At 42.5% G+C, this 23,648-nt stretch overlaps 1 protein-coding gene across 1 annotated transcript in view; it reads left to right on the top strand.

Annotated features, from left to right (window-relative positions):
• The first annotated feature begins 15,130 nt into the window (after positions 1 to 15,130).
• The window catches only part of METTL16 (methyltransferase 16, N6-methyladenosine), a 77,718-nt gene continuing 69,200 nt past the window's right edge, over positions 15,131 to 23,648 (top strand). The window contains exons 1-2 of the mRNA XM_004746832.3: positions 15,131 to 15,274; positions 21,127 to 21,254. Of these exons, the coding sequence (XP_004746889.1) occupies positions 21,127 to 21,254 (128 nt within the window). The 5' untranslated portion in view covers positions 15,131 to 15,274. The remainder of the gene's footprint in view (positions 15,275 to 21,126; positions 21,255 to 23,648) is intronic.

The raw sequence follows: 23,648 nt of genomic DNA, 5'->3' as shown, positions 1-23,648 counted from the left end.
TCTGCTCCCAGAAGGAGCAGTCACGTTAAGCATCATGGAGCAGAGCAGGTTGGAGGAGAGGATTTCAGGAAAAAGCAATGCTATCCAGTATTTATTGAGCGCTATTTGGTGGCAGACCCTGTTCCACCGCCTTTCTGCGCCTCCACCTGCCTCACTAGGGCACTAGGGCACCGGGCCCACTGCCGACCCCCCAGCCAGGGAGCGGTCCCGGCGGGGCCTCGGCTGCGAGCTGCCCCGACCGCGCCCCAGCGACGCGAAGGAGGCAGGCACCTGGGCAACAGGCCCGGCGACAGGGCCGTGCCGGCTACCCCCGCGCGCCCGCAGCTTCAGCACCGCCCGCACTCGGGGGCCGGGTCCAAGCAGCCACACTCCCCCAGCCACCCTCCCCCAGCGAGGCGCTGGGCGGGGAAGGCCTGCGCCGACTTCTGTGCTGGCCGCCTGCGGGAGGGCCCCAGGGGACGTAGGGATCGAAGATCCGGGCCCGGAATAGGGCCCCGGGCGGCACCCAGGCCAGAGGAGGCGGGAATCTGGGGATCTGAGAGCCGTGGGGCGCGGCGGCCAAAGGCTGCTGAGACCTGGTGGTGCACGGGGCGCTGGGAGGCCAGTGGAAGCCCGGCCTGGAGGAGCACGGAGCGCTGCAGGCATCGCAGGAATCAAAGGGGCGTCGGAAAACCCAGGACAGCGCCGCCCCAAAGTCGCCCCTGACCGCGCCCTGCCTGCCCCCTCGGCTTAGAGGGCGCGCTGTGGGTGGGCTTGGCGCTGACCCTCTTTTCACCCGGCTCGTGTACTCACTTGACTCCGCGAGTCTGAAATTGTTCGCGCAAGTGCTTTGTCTTCATTTTAAACAGGACGAAAGATGCAAACAGTGTCCCTCCCTTGGGCTCCGGTCGGCCTCCGGGGTCCTTGAAGGCAGAGGTGGCCCTTCACCCCACAGCGTGGCCCACGATAGGCTTCCAATGGAGCATGATGAGATACACAAGAAATGGTTGTGTGAGAGAACGGGTTCCCTTGAGACACAGATCTCCCTCTTGGGACTGGAAGCAGAGGTGGAGGGCTGTGGTCGGTGGTCTGACACGGAAGCGCTAATAGCTACTGGAACCCCCATGTGTCTATCGGTGGACAATGTGAAAGCACATCCATTGCTCTTCTCTTTTCTGGGCCTCACAATCCTTGGAAAGAAGTGGCTACTGGGGTTACTCTCCTTTGACAGAGGAGGAGACCAAGATTCAGAGAAGTAGCCCAGCTAGCTGTATGTTATGCAAAATCCAGTCTTGCCTGCTTTCTGCAGCCAAGCTTCCTGGAGTTCCGGCACCAGGCTTGTACCTCTGGATGCCCATAGAGCTGGCTTTTCTCATGTATTTCCTGTGCCCACTGAAGTATTCAGGCTTGGGGGGGGAGGCTTTGTTGAAACCTATTGTGCTAATGCAAAATTGTTGATTGTGGACCAATAAGAGAAGAACACAAATAACTACAGAGAACATTGGGTTGGGCACCTTAATAAAGAGACACATTTTTTTTGTCGGGGAGACTATGGAGTTTCAAGTCATGTCTGGATGGAGGAATCAGGAAGTATTAGGGTGATGTGGCATTTGTGATGGCACTTAAACTCTGTGCAGGATGTGGACCATTAGAAATCGTGAGAAGGAGAGGAGGACATTTCAGGATTGAAAGACCAATCGGAAAAAGGGAAGAGAGACAGAAAAGAACATGAAGGACATTTGGACACCAGATTATTAGCGAGTTGGCCTGGAAGGAGACTGAACATGGCTGGGAAAGGAAGGGTGGGACATGGCTATAAATCGTCTTGTATGATAGGATGAGTTTAACTATTGTTATTATTTTTTTAAGATTTTATTTATTTAACGGAGAGAGATCACCAGTAGACAGAGAGGCAGGTGGAGAGAGAGGAGGAAGCAGGCTCCCCGCTGAGCAGAGAGCCTGATGCGGGGCTCGATCCCAGGACCCTGGGATCATGACCCAAGCCGAAGGCAGCAGCTTAATCCACTGAGCCACCCAGGTGCCCCGAGTTTAACTATTATTAAATACAAATGAAGAGTTAATATTGTGGAGATGCTGACCTTCTCAAACTTGGTCTGTATATTTAATGTAATAACTGTTAAAAAAAACAAAAAAACAAAGGATTTTTGTAGAAAACTTCACAAAATGGTTCTAGGGTTTATTTGGAAGTGTAAATATGTGAGAGAAGAGTTAGACAATAGAAAGCTACAATAATTAAACCAGATGTGTACATGTGTGGAAATAGGTAGACCGGTCAGGGAAACATGTGGAAATGAATCCAAGCCTATGTGAGAACTAAGGAATTACCAAGAGAAAAGTCCAAATCAATGGGTTCAAACGGTATTCAAATGAGAGAAGCCAGTCACAAAAAGACAAATACTGTATGGCTTCACTTGTATAAGCTATATAAAATAGTCAAATTCACGGAAACAGAAGGTAGAATGATGGTTCCCTGGGGGAACACCTGGGGGAAGGAGGAAATGGGGAGTTGATGTTTAATGGATATAGGGTTTTAGTTTTGCAAATTGAGAAAGCTCCAGATCTGTTTCACAATAACGTTCAAGGTTAACTCTACTTAACTGAATACTTAAAAATGGTGGGGCAGCTGGGTTACTTAGTCATTAAGCAGCTGCCTTCAGCTTAAGTCATGATCCCAGGATTCTGGAATAAGCCCTGCATCGGGATCCCTGCTCCTTGGGAAGCCTGCTTCGCCCTCTCTCACCCCCCTTGCTTGTGTTTCCGCTCTCTCGCTGCATCTCTCTCTGTCAAATAAATAAATAAAATACCCCCCCCCCAAATGGTTATGATGAGGGGTACCTGGGTGACTCAGTTTGCCTTCAGCTCAGGTCATGATCTCGGGTCCTGGGATGAAGCCTTGCGTTGGGCTCCCTTCTCACAGGGAGCCTGTTTCTCCCTCTCCTCCTTGCTCATGCTTTCCCTTGCTATCTCTCTCTCTCTTTCCCTCAAATAAATAAATTAAATCTTTTTTTTTTTAAATGGTTATGGGGCACCTGGGTGGCTCAGTGGCTTAAAGCCTCTGCCTTCTGCTCGGGTCGTGATCCCAGGGTCTTGGGATCGAGCGCCACATCGGGCTCTCTGCTCCACGGGGAGCTTGCTTCCTCCTCTCTGCCTACTTGTGATTTCTCTCTGTCAAATAAATAAATAAAATCTTTTTAAAAAAATGGTTATGATGGCAAATTTTATGTTATGTGTATTTGATCACAATAGACACAATTTTAAAAATGATACTCAAACATCCAGCTAGCTATTTGGGAAAGGTCCATACTTCATTAGATTTCCAGTAGTTTTATTTTATTTTTTTTTAAAGATTTTATTTATTTATTTGACAGACAGAGATCACAGTAGGCAGAGAGGCAGGCAGAGAGAGGGGAAGGGAAGGAAGCAGGCCCCTGCCGAGCAGAGAGCCCAATGCGGGACTCGATCCCAGGACCCCGACATCATGACCTGAGCCGAAGGCAGCGGCTTAACCCACTGAGCCACCCAGGCGCCCCAGATTTCCAGTAGTTTTAATACAATGGTGAATATTTAAAGAATTAACACCGGGCTGCCTGGCTGGCACAGTTGGAGAAACATGTGACTCTTGATCTTGGGGTTGTGAGTTCAAACCCCACACTGGTTATAAAGATCACTTGAAAATAAAATCTCTTGGGCGCCTGGGTGGCTCAGTGGGTTGGGCCGCTGCCTTCGGCTCGGGTCATGGTCTCGGGGTCCTGGGATCGAGTCCCGCGTCGGGCTCTCTGCTCAGCAGGGAGCCTGCTTCCCTCTCTCTCTCTGCCTGCCTGCCTCTCCATCTACTTGTGATTTCTCTCTGTCAAATAAATAAATAAAATAAAATCTTTAAAAAAAAAAAAAAGAAAAGAAAATCTCTTTTAAAAATTTAAAAATTAAAAAAAATAATAAGAATTAGCACAAATTTTTCTTAAGCTCTTCCAAAACATCAAAGAAGAGGAAGTACTTCCAAACTCATTTTGTGCAACCAACAATAACCTGACAGCAAAACCAGACAAAGACAGGGGCACCTGGGTGGCTCAGTCGTTGAGCATCTGCTTTTGGCTCAGGGCAAGATCCCAGGATCCAGGGTTCAAGTCCCACATTGGGCTCCCAGCTCAACATGGAACCTGCTTCTCCCTCCCCTCCCTGTTCATGCTCTCTCTCACCACCTCTGTCTCTCTTTCAAATAAATAAATAAAATTATAAAAAGAAAAACAAACAAACAAAAAAACCCCAAAGACATTACCAGAAAAGGAAACTACAGATCAATGTCTCTTATAAACACTGATGCAGAAACAACAGATCCTTAACAAAACACTAGTGAGCTGAATTCAAAAGCATATTAAAATGATTATACAAGTATATTATACCAAGTGGGTCTACTCTCTTGGAATGTTAAGAATAGTTTACCATATGAAACTCAATTAATATATCACATCAATAGAATAAATGGAAAAAACACATCATTTTAACTGACACAGGAAAAGTACCTAGCAAAGTTTGTCATCTTTTTAAAAATTTTTTCTAGTTATTTTTATTAACATATAATGTGTTATTTGCCCCAGGGGTACAGGTCTGTGAATCATCAGGCTTACACGTTTCACAGCACTCACCATAGCACATACCCTCCCCAATGTCTATCACCCAACCACCCTATCCCAACCCCCCCAGCCCCCACCAACCCTGTTTGTTTTGTGAGATTCAGAGTCTCTTATGGTTTGTCTTCCTCCAGATACCATTTTGTTTCATTTTTACCTTCCCTACCCCCACAACCCCCCACCGTCTCTCAAATTCCTCATATCAGAGAGATCATATGATAATCGTCTTTCTCTGACTTATTTTGCTTAGCGTAATACCTTCTAGTTTCATCCACGTCATTGCAAATGGCAAGATTTCATTTCTTTTGATGGCTGCATGGTATTCCATTGTATATATATACCACATCTTCTTTATCCATTGATCTGTTGATGGACATCTAGGTTCTTTCCATAGTTTGGTTATTGTAGACATTGCTGCTATAAACATTAGGGTGCACGTTCCCCTTCGGATCACTACATTTGTATCTTTGGGGTAAATACCCAGTAGTGGGATTGCTGGGTCATAGGGTAGCTCTATTTTCAACTTTTTTGAGGAACCTCCATACTGTTTTCCAGAGCAGCTGCACCGGCGTGCATTCCCACCAACAGCTGGCACTCTTTCTGGACAAAAACACTCTGCAAACCAGAAATAGAAGGAAATTATCAACTTACAAAAAGCCCATAGCTAATGTCATACTCAGTGGTAAAAGACCAAATGCTTTTCTTAAGGATTAACAAGACAAAAATGCCTGCTTTTGCCACTTCTGTCCAACGTAATCTAGAAGTTCTAACCAGAACAATTAAGCAAGATTAAGAAATAAAAGGCATTCAAACTGGAAAGAAAGAAGTAAAATGAGTTATATTGACTGATAACATGATATTATATGTAGAAACCCTAAAGATCCACCAAAGGACTGTTAGAATGAATTTAAAAAATTGGCAAAGTTTCAGGATGCAAAATTAACATACAAAAATCAGTTGCATTTGTATACACTAAAAATGAGCAAAAGAAAACAATTACATTTACAATGGGAACAAAAAGAATAAAATACTTAATAATAAATGTAACCAAGTAGGCTGCATTCATTTGTTAGGGCTGCTATAACAACAAAACAACAACAACAACAAACACAGACCAGGTAGCTTAAATGACAAAGACTTATTTTCTCACAATATGGGAGACTAGAAGTCCAAGATCAAAGTGCTGGGAGATTCTGTTTCTTCTGAGGCCTCTGTCTTTGGCTCACAGATGGCTCCCTTTTTGCTGTGTCCTCATATGGTTGTTCTTCTGTCTGCATTGTGTGTGACCTTAATCTCTTCTCCTTATAAGGATACCAGACATACTGGACTAGACTTCACACTAACAACTTGACTTGGCACGGGCCTTTTAGAATTCATTCAGTTTGGTAACAGTGAACTCTTCCAATTTCAAGACATATCATTCTCAGCTTTAGGAAATTTTCTTCCATTATTCCTTTTTTTCCTCCATTATTCTTTTCTGTGTTTTTACCTTCCAGAACTCCTACTAAACAGAGATGGAGCTTCTGGATATATCTTCTAAATCTCTTTTATCCCATATTACCCAACATTGGTTTTCCCCTCCAAGCTGTCATTTGGTTCTTTTTTTTTTTTTTTAAGACTTTCATTTATTGATTTGACAGAGAGAGAGAGAGCCCACAAGCAGGTAGAGCAGAAGCAGAGGGAGAGGGAGAAGCAGGCTCCCCGTTGAGCAGAGAGCCCAATGTAGTACTTGATCCCAGGACCCTGGGACCAATGACTGAGCCACCCAGGTGCCCCCAAGCTGTCATTTCTTATGTGAGTTTTAAGCTGTGGGGGTTTTGTTTTTTGTTGTTATTGTTGTTTGTTTTTTTGTTTTTAAAGATTTTATTTATTTATTTAACAGACAGAGATCACAAGTAAGCAGAGAGGCAGGCAGAGAGAGAGAGTTGGAAGCACACTCCCTGCAGAGCAGAGAGCCCGATGCAGGGCTCGATCCCAGGACCCTGGGATCACAACGTGAGCCGAAGGAAGAGGCTTTAACCCACTAAGCCACCCAGGTTCCCCTGTTGTTGTTTTTTTATTATTTTTTTATTTTTTTTTAAGATTTTATTTATTTATCAGAGAGAGTGGGGGGGAGAGAGCCAGCACAGGCAGACAGAATGGCAGGCAGAGGCAGAGGGAGAAGCAGGCTCCCCGCTGAGCAAGGAGCCCGATGTGGGACTCGATCCCAGGACGCTGGGATCATGACCCGAGCCGAAGGCAGCTGCTTAACCAACTGAGCCACCCAGGCGTCCCTGTTGTTGTTTTTTTAAAGATTTTATTTTATTGGGGCACCTGGATGGCTCAGTTCTTAAGCGTCTGCCTTCAGCTCGGGTCATGATCCCAGCTGGGGTCCTGGGATCAAGCCTGGCATTGGGCTCCCTGCTCAGCAAAAAACTTGTCCCTCTCCCACTTTTTTTTTTTTTTTTAAAGATATTTATTGGGGCACCTGGGTGGCTCAGTGGGTTAAGCCGCTGCCTTTGGCTTGGGTCATGATCTCATGGTCCTGGGATTGAGTCCCGCATTGGGCTCCCTGCTCAGCGGGGAGCCTGCTTCCCTCTCTCTCTCTGCCTCCCTCTCTGTCTACTGTGATCTCACTCTGTCAAATAAATAAATAAAATCTAAAAAAAAAAAAAAAAGATATTTATTTATTTATTTGACAGACAGAGATCACAAGTAGGCAGAGAGCAGAGAGAGAGAGAGAAATATTTCATTGTGAAATACTTAAATGATGCAACAGAAAAAACATTTAAGGGCACCTGGGTGGCTCAGTGGGTTAAGCCTCTGCTTTCTGCTCGGCTAGTGTCATGATCCCAGGGTCCTGGAATCAAGTCCCTCTTTGGGCTCACTGCGCAGTGGGGAGCCTGCTTCCCCCTCTCTCCCTCTGCCTGCCTCTCTCTGTCTCCTTGTGATCTGTCAAATAAATAAACAAAATCTTAAAAAAATAAAAAGGAACACAAACCAAGTCTTCTTCTAGTCCTGTCTCCCAGTCATTAGTACTTCACTCCAGAACAAATCATTGGCATCAGTTTCTTCCTTTCACAGGTATCCAGGAGGATTGGATGTTTTGGAATTTAAAATGTATATTGCCAAATGAGCCTTGAAAAGGCAATTACACTAGCTATGATAAATTGCAATTGGCCATAGATTCTTTGCTGTTCCTTCTGCCCAGAGATGAATTCTGCTTCCCCACTCCTTGCATTTAGTTTGGCCTAGGCTTTAAGTACTATTAGTAGCTTACTTTCTCACTCTCTTGGAATGTTGTTACCATGTAAATAAACCCAGTCTATGCTACTGGATTGGAAGAAACTGTGAAGCAGAGACAAGCACTCCCAACTTGGGTTTCCTAGACTAGGGGTTAGTGGACTTTTTCTGTAAAGGGCCACATGTTAAGTTTCAGCTTTGTGGGCTGTGTGGCCTCTGTTGCAACAACTCAACTCTGCTATTGTGCTGTGAAAACAGCCATAAACAATTAGTAAATAAGTAGGTGTGGCCAGATTTGGCCCAGTGGGAGTAGTTAGGTGACCCTGACACTAGATCAGTCAGCCTGCCTGCTGCCAAGCATGTGAATAAGGTCATCTGGGACCACCCAAACCCCAGCTTAACCTCTGAAAAAATGCAGAGAGATCAGTGAACCAGAATAACTGCCCAGTTGATGTACAGAATTGAGTGATAATTAATGTCATTGTTTTAAGCCACTAAGCTTTACGGTGGCTTGTTACACAGCAAAAGCTAACCAACACATTAACCTTTGCCATAATTGGACATTATCAATATATTTTTAAAATATTTCATTTACTTATTTGTCAGAGAGAGAAGAGAAAGAGAGCACAGGTGGGAGGAGCAGCAGGTAGAGGGAGAAGCAGGCTAGCCTCTGAACAGGGAGCCAGACGCAGGCCTCAATCCCAGGACCTGGAGCTCATGACCGGAGCTGAAGGCAGACGCTCAACCAACTGAGCCATCCAGGAATCCTTACCAACATTTTTTATTTTTATTAATATGATATGTTATAAACAGAAGTTACAGTTATTTAACTATGTCTTTCTACGATTACTTACGTATTTGAGCATTTTTCATATGTATTTATTGATTTACTATATATACTCTTTTGTGAATTTCTTTTTCATATCCATTGTTCATTTTAACATTGGATTATTGCTGATTTGACACTGTTTGAGAATGTATTTTGGATATTCTTTGTTACATATATTGCAAATATTTTCTTCCTGTTATCAATTATCTGTATACAGTATCTTTTATTATATTGAATTTTTTTAAAGGTTTTTGTTTATTTATCTGACAGACAGAGATCCCAAGTAGGCAGAGAGGCAGGCAGAGGGAGTGGAGGAAGCAGGCTCCCGGTTGAGCAGAGAGCCCGATGCAGGACTTGATCCCAGGACCCTGGGATCATGACCCGAGCGGAAGGCAGAGGCTTAACCCCCGGAGCCACCCAGGCACCCCTTCCTTATGGTTTTTGAGTTTTGCGTCTTTAGGAGACCCTCCCTATTCTTTTTGTAAAAAACATTGTTCTACATTCTTCTAACACTTCTATAGTTGATTATGTTTTTATAATTGCTTTGTTTACTATCCATATGGGATTTATTTTATGTGTGGTATAATTTTTTTTCAACTGGAAAAATTAGCTATTCTTTCACATTTTGTTTTCCAGATATATTTGAAAATCATCTATAGGGGCGCCTGGGTGGCTCAGTGGGTTAAGCCTCTGCCTTCGGCTCAGGTCATGATCTCGGGGTCCTGGGATCGAGCCCCACATCGGGCTTTCTGCTCAGCAGGGAGCCTGCTTCCCCCTCTCTCTCTCTGCCTCTCTCTACCTACTAGTGATTTCTCTCTGTCAAATAAATAAATAAAATCTTTAAAAAAAAATCATCTATAGTTCCCTATAAAAATCTCTTGGTATTTCAGCTTTTATTCCTATTTGTGCCCTGTTTTTTCAGAGTATCCTCAAAATTTCCGGTCTGTCAATGCTGTTATTTCTGGAATAATTTGGAATTTATTGTTTTTGAAATTAATATATTCTGGCTCATGGGACTTGGAACAGGAAGGAGAGTAGTCAGATGTACATTTAGATCCAGTTCTTCCACAAGCTATTTATTTTTGAAGTTTACTTTTCAAGTCTTGAAAGCATTCAGTATTATTATTATTATTATTATTATTATTATTAAAATATTTATTTATTTACTCGAGAGAGACACAGAACATGTGCACGGTATGGGGTGGGAACAGAGAGAGAAGGAGAGAAACTTTAGCAGACTTCTGCACTGAGTGCAGAACCCAGCATGGGGCTCGATCCCAGGACCCTACTATCACAACCTGAGCTGAAAGCAAGAATTCGATGTTTAACCAATTTTATCACCCAGGCCCACCACTATTATTTTTTTTTAAGATTTATTTATGGGATGCCTGGGTGGCTCAGTTGGTTGGACAGCTGCCTTCAGCTCGGGTCATGATCCCAGAGACCCAGGATTGAGTCCCGCATCAGGCTCCCAGTTCCACGGGGAGTCTGCTTCTCTCTCTGACCTTGTCCTCGCTCATACTCTCTCTCTCTCAAATAAATAAATTAAATCTAAAAAAAAAAAAGATTTATTTATTAGGGTTCCTGGGAGGCTCAGTTAGTTAAGCATCCAATTATTTCATTTACTTTAGAGAGAAAGAGTGCATGTGTGGCATAGGCGGGTAGGGAGTCTAGGCAGAGAGAGGGAAAGAGAGACTCTCAAGTTTTACCTGCTGAGTGTGGAGCCCAATGCAGGGCTCAATCCCACCATCTCAGGACCATAACTCCAGCCAAAGTCAAGCATCAGATACTCAGCCAACTGAGGCACCCAGGCATCCTACAGCATTATTTATAAAAATGAAAAATAGGGGCGCCTGGGTGGCTCAGTGGGTTAAGGACTCTGCCTTCGGCTCAGGTAAATGATCTCAGGATTCTGGAATTGAGCCCCACATTGGGCTCTCTGCCCAGCCTGTTACCCCCTTTCTCTCTCTGCCTGCCTCTCTGCCTACTTGTGATCTGTCTCTCTCTATCAAATAAATAAATATTAATAATAAAGAAAAATATAAAGCATCATGGGAATAGTTTTCTCGTTGATGTAAATGTAGGCTGAAAAACAGTGTATTGGGATTGGAGGACCTTTTGTGACTTAATTAAGATGGCCATTAGATCTCTGACATATTAACTTGGTCCCTAAGAAGGAATGGAATACATTTACATAAGTAAGTCGTGATCTTCTGGGGTATAAGGAATTGGTACTCAATCATTACTCTCTAAGACAGGAAGTTAGATCTGTGGATGATGTCTGGCAGGCCATGGCCAAACGAGAGCGGCAGCAGAGAGTAACAAGTTCTTTGAAATCATTAACTCTAGTGAGTGGGAGTTCAAGATGAATATCCTCAAGGTTGATTGCAGCCTAGGAGATGGCTGATGCTGAAAGCAGTTCTGGTAGCAACCATGCATCATTTCAGAATTAGCAGCATTACCCACCAAATGCACAAAATCAGTTTCCTACTACAAAGCAGCAGCAAAAACCGAAGGATGTAATTGAACTACTATACTATTGTTGATGGGATGTTGAAGTTTGACAGACTTTTATTTTTTTAAGATTTTATTTATTTAGGGGTGCCTGGGTGGCTCAGTGGGTTAAAGCCTCTGCCTTCAGCTCAGGTCATGATCTCAGGGTCCTGGAATTTAGTCCCCCATTGGGCTCTCTGCTTATCAGGGAGCCTGCTTCCCCCATTCTCTCTCTGCCTGCCTCTCTGCCTACTTGTGATCTCTGTCAAAAAAGATTTTATTTATTTGAAATAATAATTATTAATTTGAAATAAATAAATAAATCTTAAAAAAAAGATTTATTAAAAATTAAAATAAATAATAAATAAATAATAAATTAAAATTTATTAAAATCTTTTTTAAAAAGATTTATTTATTTATTTGACAGACAGAGATCACAAGTAGGCAGAGAGGCAGGCGGGGGCGGGGGCTGGGAAAGCAGGATCCCCGCTGAGCAGAGCGCCCTATGCAGGATTCCATCCCAGGACCCTCGGATAACGACCTTTAACCCACTGAGCCACCCAGGTGCCCATTGACAGACTTTTCTTACAAGATTAAATTCTTTGGGATTTGAAGGTAAATCAGAGAGATAAGCCATAAAGGCAGATGTTGAATATGTTATTAATATATTTTGTGGAGTCTCTAGACAATATTCATTTAATGTAAGAAATTGTTTTGAATGAGATGTACTTATCATTGTATCATAATTTCAGGAACAAGCTAATATATGTCCACTTATAGGGAAATTCGTTTTTAAAAAATGTGACACATCCATACAATGGAATACTATGCACCCATCACAAAGGATGGTATAGAAATATATTCATTGAGGTAGGACAACCTCTAAGACTTATATCTGAGAAAAAAATATATAATGTTATTTCTATAAAAAAGTTCAGTTACCTAGCCATATATATACCCATATATAATTTTTGTTTGTTTTGTTTTGTTTTGTTCTCATGTAGAGGTCTGGAAGTAAGGTTAACGAATTTTGGTAATTAGCTCTAGGTAGTGAGATTTGAGATAATTTTTGCTTTCTTTCTTATAGTCTCCTGTATTAGTTAAAATTTTTATAAATTTTCTATAATGAATATGTTTTGTCATTATGAAATAATTATTTACTTATTTTTATTTTTTATTTTAATTAGTTAATTAATTTTTAAAAGATTTTATTTATTTATTTGAGAGAGAGACAGTGAGTGAGAACATGAGCAAGAAGAAGTTCAGAGAGAGAAGCAGACTCCCCGTGGAGTTGGGAGCCCAATGTGGGACTCGATCCTGGGACTCCAGGATCATTACCTGAGCCGAAGGCAGTCGTCCAACCAACTGAGCCACCCAGGTGTCCCTTATTTTTATTTTTTTTTTAAGATTCTGTTTATTTAGTTGACAGAGAGAGAGATCACAAGTAGGCAGTGAGGCAGGCAGAGGAAGAGGAGAAAGCAGGCTACGCACTGAGCAGAGAGCCCAATGCAGGTCTCAATCCCAGGACCCTGAGATCGTGACCTAAGTCGAAGGCAGCCACTTAACCCACTGAGCTACCCAGGTGCCCCATGAAATAATTTTTATAAAAATGGAAACTGACCAAAGGAATTATAAGGAATAATAATAGTAATAATACTAATTACAGCTTACTATGTGCCGGAAACTGTGCTGTTTTATATGTATTACCTGATTTACAACAACCTATGAGATTACAACAACCCTATGAGATTACTAACCTGTTTGGCAATATTGAACAAACCCAGACTTAAATAGTTTAAGTAAATTGTTCATCATCACAAGGTTAGTATTGTGGTTGGGGGCAAGACTAAAGCCAAAATTCCCTGGTTACAGAGCTAGGATCTCTTCGGTTTGACTCACAGGGGAGTTGGATCTCTGTTTGGAGCTAATAAATTCACTGGCATCTAAAATATAATCCACTTACAACCCTACAGTCATACCTCCAGTGCCGTTTTCTCTTTTACATTTCCAGAAGCAAACACTAAATACTATAAAAATAACAAGTACGAAAGTCACTACCAACCAAAGACAAAAAACTTTCTGTGGTGTTCTGTTCATTGGTAAATCCAGTGAACCACGGCTTGCAGTATTGTAGTATATCATGGCATAGTGCCATCCTCTTGAACCTGGACTAGCCAGCCCTTTGAGTTGCTTTAACAGATGTAACTGAGTGAATAATGAAAACACCAGTTCTGGGCCTAAGCCTTAAGAAAGCCTAGCAGCTTACACTTTTGCCCTTTTGGGAGCCCTGAGGTAACACGTAAGAAGTCTGGCTACTCTGCTGGAGAAATTATATGGAAAGATCACAGGAAGAGGGAGAGAATTTAAGACTACAGGGAGAGGGGAGCCCAGCCACTCAAGTTGAACCAGCCACTCCCTGATGCTACCATCAGCAGCAAGTATGGAACAAGAATGGTTGTGATGAGGGAGCAGGAGGCTGGCTGAGGACAGGGCAAAAGCTGGCACCTTGCACACCCCTCTCCACCTGCTCCCCTCCGTAATATGTGTAGCATTCCTCAGGCACCCCTGACTGCCATAAAACGATAAAATAGTTAACTTGCAGAGATCACAATCCTGCAGAACAGGAATCTCCCTTGCTCTACAGATGTCCTAGAGATCTAAACAGGGAGGTTACCTTATCAATAGCACAAATTTCCAGAGGCAAATAACTCTTCAGTTCCTGAAGCCCTAATGTCTCCCTCCCCATATAAACTGGAGGAGGCTGAGGTAGAAGGGAATGTAAATGATAGCAGGATCATAACCCCCCCCCCCAAGAATCTCCCTTCCCTTCACACCCCCCCAATGGCAAGGTATATAACCTGCCATCCCTCACAATCTGGGGCAACAGCTCTTCCTGCCCACGGGTCCTATCCCCGTGCTTTAATAAATCACCATCTTGCACCAAAGATGTCTCAAGAATTCTTTCTTGGTCATCGGCTCCGGACCTCAGGCCACCATACCTCACCTAGGTTCTAGAACTTCATCAGTTGGGCTAATTCCAACCCAGACTACAGAACAGTGAGCAAATAAAACAGCTGTTGTCTTAAAACTATTCATTTTAGAGTGGTTTGTTACACAATAGATAATGAGAACACCTCCTTGCTTTTACTTGGTACACTTTGTTGTACATAAAACTTAAATCTTCATTTCTTACACTTTATCTCTCAAGTTTATGGCTATGCTTTGCCAGAAGCTTTCGCATTAATTACTAGCACACAGGCAAGCTTTGACGGAGTTACTAGGTGGGTGTCCAGAGGCTGCCTTTAGCTCCAGCCTTAGCTGTATGCCTTTTGAAAGTGACTTCCCTTTTTGTCTCAATCGTGAAATGAGACTAATGCTTACTCTACTTACTAGAGAGTAAAAATTAGTATAACCGGAGTTGAAAAGAAAAACGCAAAGCATTTGATAGAGATTCCAGCTCAAGAGGCAGGCGAGGAAACACAAAGAACATGGATTTGATGTCATCTGGGTATAAGATCTTGAACAAATGACTTAATATTTCTGATCCCCAGTTTTTCGCACAGTAAATGAGATCATTCCTTCTCATATCTGTAATGATTAAATGAGACAATACATGAAGCAAGAGACCTGTTGCAGAATAAATGCTAACTGCCGCGGGCCAGCAAATCCTAAAGCTCCCCGCCCCCTCCTTCCGCCCTCCTCATAGTCCCGCCTAACCGCAGTGGGATTTAGTAAGTCTGAAGTGGGACCCAGAAAGCTACATTGTCATTAAAAAAAATCTACATTACAAAACAAATTCCCAAACAGATTCTAATGCAGGTAGCCCTCACGCAAAAGACTCCACTTGCTACCACGCCCCTTCCTTGTGTCGGGAGCTGAGAATTCCAGGTCTCGCGATGGTTTTTCTTTCTTAAGGTTCTGCTACAGGTCGCGCGAGAGTGGTTCGTCCAATCACGAGGCTGGATGCTTGCCCAACATGGCGGCGCGCTAGGAGCGTAACATCTGCGTTTCTAGGTGCTTCGCTCTGCGGGTGGTTTAAGACTCTGAAGTTGTAGAGGCCTACTCCAGATCGGTCATTTGGAAGAAACTTTTGAGTTCAGATGTGAGTCATTCTGTATCTCTCGGGCGGGTTGAGAGGTCATTTAACATATATGGCCCAAGTTCCTTATTCTTGGGTTCGGGGCTGGTGAGTGTCTGATTTGGGGCCTAGGGAGACATACCTGATGGGTGGGTGGTTTTGTTTCTGTGTATGTGCGTGCATGTTGCGCGCGCGTGTTCTGGACCGGTGAGGTGCCAACTTGGGGTCTAGGGAGAGAGACCACATGAATGAGTGAATAAGTTGGGATGGATGGGTGTGTGTGCGCGTTTGAGCACGTGGAGGAGGTTAATGGTGGGATGGATGGGAGGAGTTGGCGCCTAGAATGGAGACTAGGATTGAAGTACAAAAGACCCTAGAGGCTGAGGAGGTTTAGAGAGATGTGAAACTGAGGCAGGAAGACTGAGTCGATAAAATGAGCGTATGGGATGAGTGGAGGAGATGGGGAAATGCCTGTGGCTGAACTAGAGGAAAAAGTAGAATTTATGAAGGAAGGCGACGAGAAAAAACAGACTGGAGTTGAACTGAGAGAGATCGATACAGAAGAAAATCGAAGTTAGAATCGGAAATTAGAATTCGAAGAGGAATTTAGATTCTTTTGAGTGTTCAGGTAAATGGTAGTTGAAGAGTGGGAGAGACCAAGGAAAGAGTAGCATGGAGATGGCAAAGATCAAAGAATGCCGAGGCGTCAGCTTCAAGGGTGTACTGCTTTGGCTTTCCGAATCGACTCGGGTAACCCAGAAGAAAAAGGTCCAGCTCTGAATAGGGCTGCCTTTTCGAGTGCCAAGATGACTGTTTACAAAAAATGAGAGTGCTGTGTTTTAGTGGCTTCGGACAGTGAAAAGAGTTCCATCATGTTTTCAGTCAACAAATAACTTATGAGTGCTTACTCTCCCAGGCCCTGATTTAGGCACTGGGATATCGCAGTGAACAAGATGGACAAATATTTTCCCTTATGAAGCTTATTGGCAGGGCAGATTTTAAAGAATAAGTAAATACTGTATGTGAAATGTCAGATGCGTAAGTTCCGCGTTGAAGACTGAAAGTATTAAGGGGAGAGGAGTGTGTTCACTCACTCACTGCACATTTAAGTGTTCACTCTACACTAAGAAAAGGTATCAGGGTCACCTGACTGGCTTGGTCCTTACAGCATGCTATTCTTGATCTCGGGGTGGAGAGTTCAAACCCCACCTTAGATGTGGAGCCCACTTAAAAAAAAAAAAGAAAGAGAAGGGAAAGACAGTGAGAAGGTGAGGTTTTATCAAAGGCCTGAACAAGGCAAGGATACCTAGTATATATGTATTTCTGGGGGAAGAGCAGTCCATTCAGACCAACCCAAAAATCTAAGGAGACTAATGTGGCTACATAAGAATGAGCCAGGAAGAGAAAAGTAGATTAGGCTAGAGCGAAGGGGGAGTGACAGGGTTAATGCCAGGTAAGAGTTTGACACTCGATTAAATTTTGAGAAATAGGATAGATTTGGCTACCGTTCCATTGCCTTCATTAGGAGGTTAGCAAAAAAATGGCTTTATTGACTCTATCTTTATCAGAAAGGTTGATTAATGTAAGATATAAATTAAATCTGCCATATCTGTAATTTAATTTGTTCCACATATGTTCAAAGTGTTATGTATGTACACTGATGTTAACTATGCAGTCTTCAGAATCTTTTTTTTTTTTTTAAGATTTTATTTATGTGTTTGACAGAAAGAGATCTCAAGCAGGCAGAGAGAGGAGGAAGCAGGCTCCCCACTGAGCAGAGAGCCAGATGTGGGGCTCAATCCCAGGACCCTGGGATCATGACCTGAGCCGAAGGCATGGTCCACTGAGCCACCCACTTAACCCACTTAACCAGCCCACTTAGCCAGTCCACTTAACCCACTGAGCCACCCAGGCGCCCCCAGTCTTCAGAATCTTAATGTGTTGCAGAGCCGTAACATACCAGTGTCTTTTGAAATTACTGTTGGAATACTTTTTTTTTTCCGTTGCTAGCCAGAATCACAAGAAAGGAAAACTTTTTTTTTTTTTTTTTTGGGAAAACATTTTTCTTTAAAACTTTTTTTCTTTTCTTCTCTCTCTCTCTCTCTTTTTAAGATTCTTTAATCTCTAAGCCCCAGCGTGGGGCTTAAATTTAAAATCCTGAAATCAAGAGTTGCCTGCTCCATTGACTGAGCCAGCCAGGCACACTTTTTTCATCTTTTTAATGGGGACTGATTCTTGTCCTAATTTTATGCTCCCCTCTTTTTTGAGTCTGTAAAGGATATGTTGGGAAATTGCAACTTGTACATAGTGAGTTTCTGTGATAACGTTAAAGCAAACGGTGGTAGTTTAGTATGCTAAAAAACTTCCAGGTGACTATTAATTCCCCTAAATTCTGAATTATTCACTCAACAAGTATTTATTGTTTGTCAGTTGCTGGAGGAATACAGTGAAGAATAAGATGGATGGGATTGCAGCTTGGGTGGTGGGGTGGAGGTCGGAACAGACAAATGTAAAGAGCTTTGAGGGAAAGCATAGAATGCTTTGAAAGTATATAGAGTGGGCGCCTGATTGGATATGCGGTGTCATAGAAAGCCTACCTGAGAAAATGATGCTTAGAGTATGATTTGAAGGACTAGTGCTCCTTCACAAGGAGAAAGGATGTTAGGCAGGTGAATCGGGAATTAGGGAAGGAAAACTTTCCTGAAGAAGAGACACTTGAACTGAGTAAGGATGAATAGGAATTCATCAGGTGAAGGAAGAGGAGGAGGAAAGAACATTAGAGACAAAGGAAATAAACTGGAAAGACCTGCTTGCCAGAGTGGAGGGACAGAAAGAACAACATGAGGTGTGACTTAACCTGATGCTGAAAAATAGGTAAGGCCACATCATGCTGGGCTTTATATGTATGCTGAAGTAATGACTTTTTTTTTTATTTGTTTATTTGACAGGCAGGGATCACAAGTAGGCAGCAAGGCAGGCAGAGAGAGAGAGGGGGAAGCAGGCTCCCTGCCCTGAGCACAGAGCCCGATGCGAAGCTGGATCCCAGGACCCCGGGGTCATGACCTGAGCCGAAGGCAGAGGCTTAACCCACTCAGCCACCCCGCTGCCCCATGGTTTTTTTTGTTGTTTTTTGTTTTCCATGGTTTTTGTTTTTAATCCTAAATAAAGTTTTGAGCAAGTGGGCACAGGAGAAGGAAGACATAGTGAGATTTGTGTTTAGGAGATGATCTCTGCAAGGTGGAAAAAGGAAATCTAAGAGAGAAGAGTGGATTCAGGGCGACCAAGCAGGAGACTGTTCTAAATCTAGGTGACTTTCACTGGGCTGATATTGGTGGAGATAGGGAAAAATACGTGGATTTGAGAGGTATTTAGCAGGTAAATTTTACATGACTGTTGATTTCTTGGGCTATGAGAGGGGTATACAACTATCAGGTGATACCTAGGAGTCTGGTTTACATAATACTGTTTAGATGAATGCACCTCGTGAAAAACAGTGGGAAATACAGAATGATATAACAAAGAAAATACAAATCACTTACTACCCATAGATATGCACTAAAATAATTTTTAAGATTACCAACTGCATAATTTACTAAGCCATGACGATCAGGACACCTGGGTGGCTCTGTTGGTTGGGTGTCTACCTTCGGCTTGGGTGGTGATCTTGGGAGTCCCTGGATGGAACCAGGCACACTGCTCAGCGGAGAGCCTGCTTCTCTCTCTGCCTCTCTGCCCTTCACCCAGCTTGTGCTTTCTCTCATGCTCTCGCTCTTTCTGTCGCAAGTGGATAAATCTTAAAACACTACAATCGATGGTTTTTCTTCAGTTTCGTATCTTGCTATAAATATGTTAATTTTTTTCTTTTTTAATCTGGAAAAAGACAAAATTGTTTTCATTTGGTTTTAACTACCTCAGAATGAAAGACTGAAATTTATAAAATAGATATATGTGTATGTATATATATATATATTTTAAGTTTATTTATTTATTTATTTGAGAGACAGAATGTGAAAGTGGAGAGTTCAGAGGGAGAGCAGACTCACTGCCAAGCAGGGAGCTGGATATGGGACTTGATCCTGGGACTCCAGGATCATGACCTGAGCCAAAGGCAGTTGCTTAATCAACTGAGCCACCCAGGCGTCCCTAAAATAGGAGATATATTTTGAAACATTAGTGATTTAATGATGTGCTACCAAATAATCAGTCCATATGAGATCCTTGTAGAAACTAACCTCTGGGGACGCCTGGGTGGCTCAGTTGGTTGGGCAGCTGCCTTCGCGCTGGGATCAGTCCCACATTGGGCTCCTTGCTCGCGGGGAACCTGCTTCTCCCTCTGCCTCTGTCTGCCATTCTGTCTGTCTGTGCTTGCTCTCTCGCCCTCTCTCTCTGATAAATAAATAAAATCTTAGAAAAAGAAAAAACTAACCTCTGATTGGTAGTTCTTGGCTATAAATTATACTGCCTTCTGCCCTTTGGTACTTTCTAAAGAAAGGTTTGCACTTTCCATGGTTTAAAAAAAAATGGTGTATATACTTTTGAAACTGTGATAAAATATACAGAACATAAAATTTACCATTTTAAGCATTAAAAAAAATTTTTTTTTTTTTTTAAGATTTTATTTATTTGACAGGCAGAGATCACAAGTAGGCAGAGAGGCAGGCAGGGAAGGGGGGGAAGCAAGGAACCCCATGTGGGGCTCTATCCCAGACCCTGAGATCATTACCTGAACCGAAGGCAGAGGCTTTAACCCACTGAGCCACCCAAGTGCCTCCATTTTAAGCATTTTTTTTTTTAAGATTTTCTTTATTTATTTGACAGAGAGAGAGATCACAAATAGGCAGAGAGACAGACAGAGAGAGAGATGAGGAGAAGCAGGCTCCCTGCTGAGCAGAGAGCCCCATTAGTGAGCCTGACCCAGGGCTCTATCCCAGGCCCCTGGGATCATGACCTGAGCCGAAGGCAGAGGCTTAACCCACTGAGCCACCCAGGCACCCCATTTTAAGCATTTTTTAAGTACTGTTTGCTGGCATTATGTACATTCACACGGTTATATAACCATCACCACTCTCCATTTCTAGAAGTTTTTCATCATCCTAAGCAGAATCCCATTAAATAATAACTCAACATTCCTACCTCTTCCTCAAACCCTGTTAACCTCTATTCTACTGTCTATGAATTTGCCTATTCTTGGTATCTCATCATGAGAGAGATAATACATAGCTTATCTTTCTTAGCATAGTATTTTTAAGATTTATTCATGTTGTAGGGTGTATCAGAATTTTAATCCTTTTTATGCCTAAAGGACATTGGATTGTATGTGTGTATGTACTACATTTTCTTTATCCATTTATGGACACTTGGGGTTGTTTCTACCTTTTGGCTGTTGTGAATAATCCTGCTGTGAACATTGATGTGCAAATATCTGTTTGAATCCCTGCTTTCTGTTCTCTTGGGCATATACCTAGGAGTAGAATCGCTGGATCATATGATGGTAATTCTTTGTTTAACTTTTTTAAGAACTGCTGAACTGTTTTCCACAGCCATTGTATATTTTCCCCCATGCAATGCTCCGATTTCCTAACATCCTCACCAGCACTTCTTAACTTTTTTTTTCTCTTTTAATAATAACCATCCTGCTGGGTATGAAATGATACTGTGGTTTTGATTTGCATTTCCCTAATGACTCATGGTGATGTTAAGCATATTTTCTTTAGCTTATTTGTTGTGTACATTTAAAAAATATAACTTCTACTTTCTCAGTTGATTGGCAAAAATACGTTGGCTGTAACTGTTGACTTGGCAACCACCACTTTTCCCCATTAATGTATTTTTTTGACTAAATATGCTGACTTTTTTCCTTTTTTTTCTTTTTAAAGATGGCTCTGAGTAAATCAATGCATGCAAGAAATAGATACAAGGACAAACCTCCTGACTTTGCATATCTGGCAACCAAATACCCAGATTTTAAGCAGCATGTTCAGATAAATCTGAACGGAAGAGTAAGGTAGGTAACATGAAAAATTCTTTTTTTTAAAAAGACTGTATTTATTTATTTGACAGACAGAGATCACAGGTCTGCTCAGCAGGGAGCCTGATGCAAGGCTTGATCCCAGGACCCTGAGGTCGTGACCTGAACTGAAGGCAGAGGCTTAACCTACTAAGCCATCCAGGCACTCCAAAATGAAGAATTCTTAATACTGTATTCTAGTATAATCTGAGTGGACACAGGGTAGTGGAAAGCATACTGGACTGATAATACATCTGATTTTGGACAAATCACTTAACCTGTCTGGGTTTCCTTTTTGTTTGTTTTGGGGGGGGTTGTGAGGAGTGGGAAGGAGAGGGAGAGAAAGAATCTTAAGCAGTCTCCATTGCTCTGCCAGGAGCCCTACTTGGGGCTTGATCTCACAACTCTCAGATTGTGGCCTGAGCTGAAATTAAAGAGTTGGATAATTGACTGAGTGAGCCACCCAAGCACTCCTGGGTTTCATCTTTTTAAATTATAAAACGAGAAGATTTGACCAAATACTTTTCAGTTTCTTTCTGACTTTATGAAACTTTGATGTCCAAATTATTGCTTACCCAGTAGGGATCCCAGAGTTAAGTGCAGAAACCTTGGGATTGTGCTCTAAAACATGGTGCTGGGGTGCTTGGGTGGCTCAGTTGGTTAAGTATCTGCCTTTGTCATAGGTCATGATCGTAGGGTCTGGGGATTGAGCCCCATGTTGGGCTCCCTGCTCAGTAGGAAGCCTGCTTCTCCCTCTCCCATGCCTCCTGCTTGTGTTCCCTGCCTTGCTCTCTCTCTCTCTGTTAAATAAATAAATCTAAAAAAATCTAAAAAAAAAAAAAAAAAACCGAAAAAACCATGATGCTGATGTGGGCCTAGAGTTCTTATTTTATTTACTTATTTTTTAGTGAGGATTCTTTATTTTTAATTTTTTTAAAAAGACTTTATTTATTTGACAGACAGCGATCACAAGTAGGCAGAGAGGCAGGGGGGGGGGGGATGCAGGCTCCCTGCTGAGCAAAGAGCCCGATGTGGGGCTCGATCCCAGGACCCTGGGATCATGACCCAAGCCGAAGGCAGAGGCTTTAACCCACTGAGCCACCCAAGCGCCCCTTATTTTTAATTTTTATTTATTTTTTATTTAAAGTATTTAGTCCTTATTTTAAGTGTTTTTACTTTAATGTAGGTAAGAAAATAATAACCAGACATCAAAACTGATTTCATGGATACTGTTACTTCGATGTTGATAAATTTATTTAAAAAAATTTTTTGTTTTAATTGGAGAGAGAATGAGAGCACAAGCTGGGGTGGAGGGGGCATGTGGGGAGGAGCAGAGGCAGAGGGAAAAGCAAACTCCCCCCGCTGAGCAAGGAGTCCAGTGTGGGTTCCTTCCATCCCAGAACTCTGGGATCTTGACCTGAGCCGAAGGCAGCTGGTTAAGTGTCCGACTCTTGATTTTCTCTCAAGTTACGATCTTAGTGTTTTAAAATCAAGCCCCACATCAGGCTCTGTCCTCAGTGTGGAGTCAGCTTGTCTTTCTCCCTCTGCTCCTCCCGTGCTCACACACACTTTCTGTCTCTCTCTCTTTCAAATAAATAATTAAGTAAAATCTTTTTTTTTTTTAAGTTAAATTTAGTTAAAAAGTTGATTTTTAAAAATTAAGAAAATATTGTGTGCTGTGGGAAATGGCAAACATGATAATGGTGTGGGAATAACTGATACGTGTGTTATACTGTTGAGAAGGAAATCTTTAACTGCATTTCTAAACTCTGGGAGTTAGAGGCTGGACATTCCAAGCCTTCCTGGTGAAAGTTGTGATTTAAGTATGAGGGGCAGGAGGAGCAGGATTGTGGAGAAAAGGGAAGGTAAGGAATAATAGTATCACAGGACTTGAGGCATTTTGATGACCTCTTCCTACTAGCAGTCTCCTTATGATTTTAGAAATGGAGGTCCTAGGGCAGGATTTAACCTGAGGAGCAAGATAGCCTAGAAATATTATAAAAGTTTAAAAATGTATATTTAGGGTACCTGGATAGCTCGGTTGGTTAAGTGTCTGCCTTCTGCTCAGGTCATGATCCTGGGGTCCTGGGATCAAGTCCCGCATTGGGCTCCCTGCTCAGTGGGGAGCCTGCTTCTCCCTCTTCTACTCCCTCTGTTTGTGCACACGTGCGCTCTCTCTCTTCGTCAAATAAATAAAATCTTTAAAAAAATATGTATATTTATGCTCATATTTCTGGGAAATAATCCTTAGTTTTCATCAGATTCTGAAAGCGATTTGGGCCCCTTTTTTCCCCTAGTACAAAAGGTTAGATCAAATGCCCTAGGACTACGGTTTCAAAGTTTTTTGTCTACTCAGTTAAAAGTTGAGAATAGTTCCATATCAATGTTTGT

The sequence above is a fragment of the Mustela putorius genome, unplaced genomic scaffold, assembly GCF_011764305.1.
Source record: "Mustela putorius furo isolate JIRA1106 unplaced genomic scaffold, ASM1176430v1.1 tig00003962_pilon_pilon_pilon, whole genome shotgun sequence".
NCBI classification, from domain to species: domain Eukaryota; kingdom Metazoa; phylum Chordata; class Mammalia; order Carnivora; family Mustelidae; genus Mustela; species Mustela putorius.
Note: the sequence above shows the minus strand (reverse complement) of the source record. Positions and strands in the feature narration are given on the sequence as shown.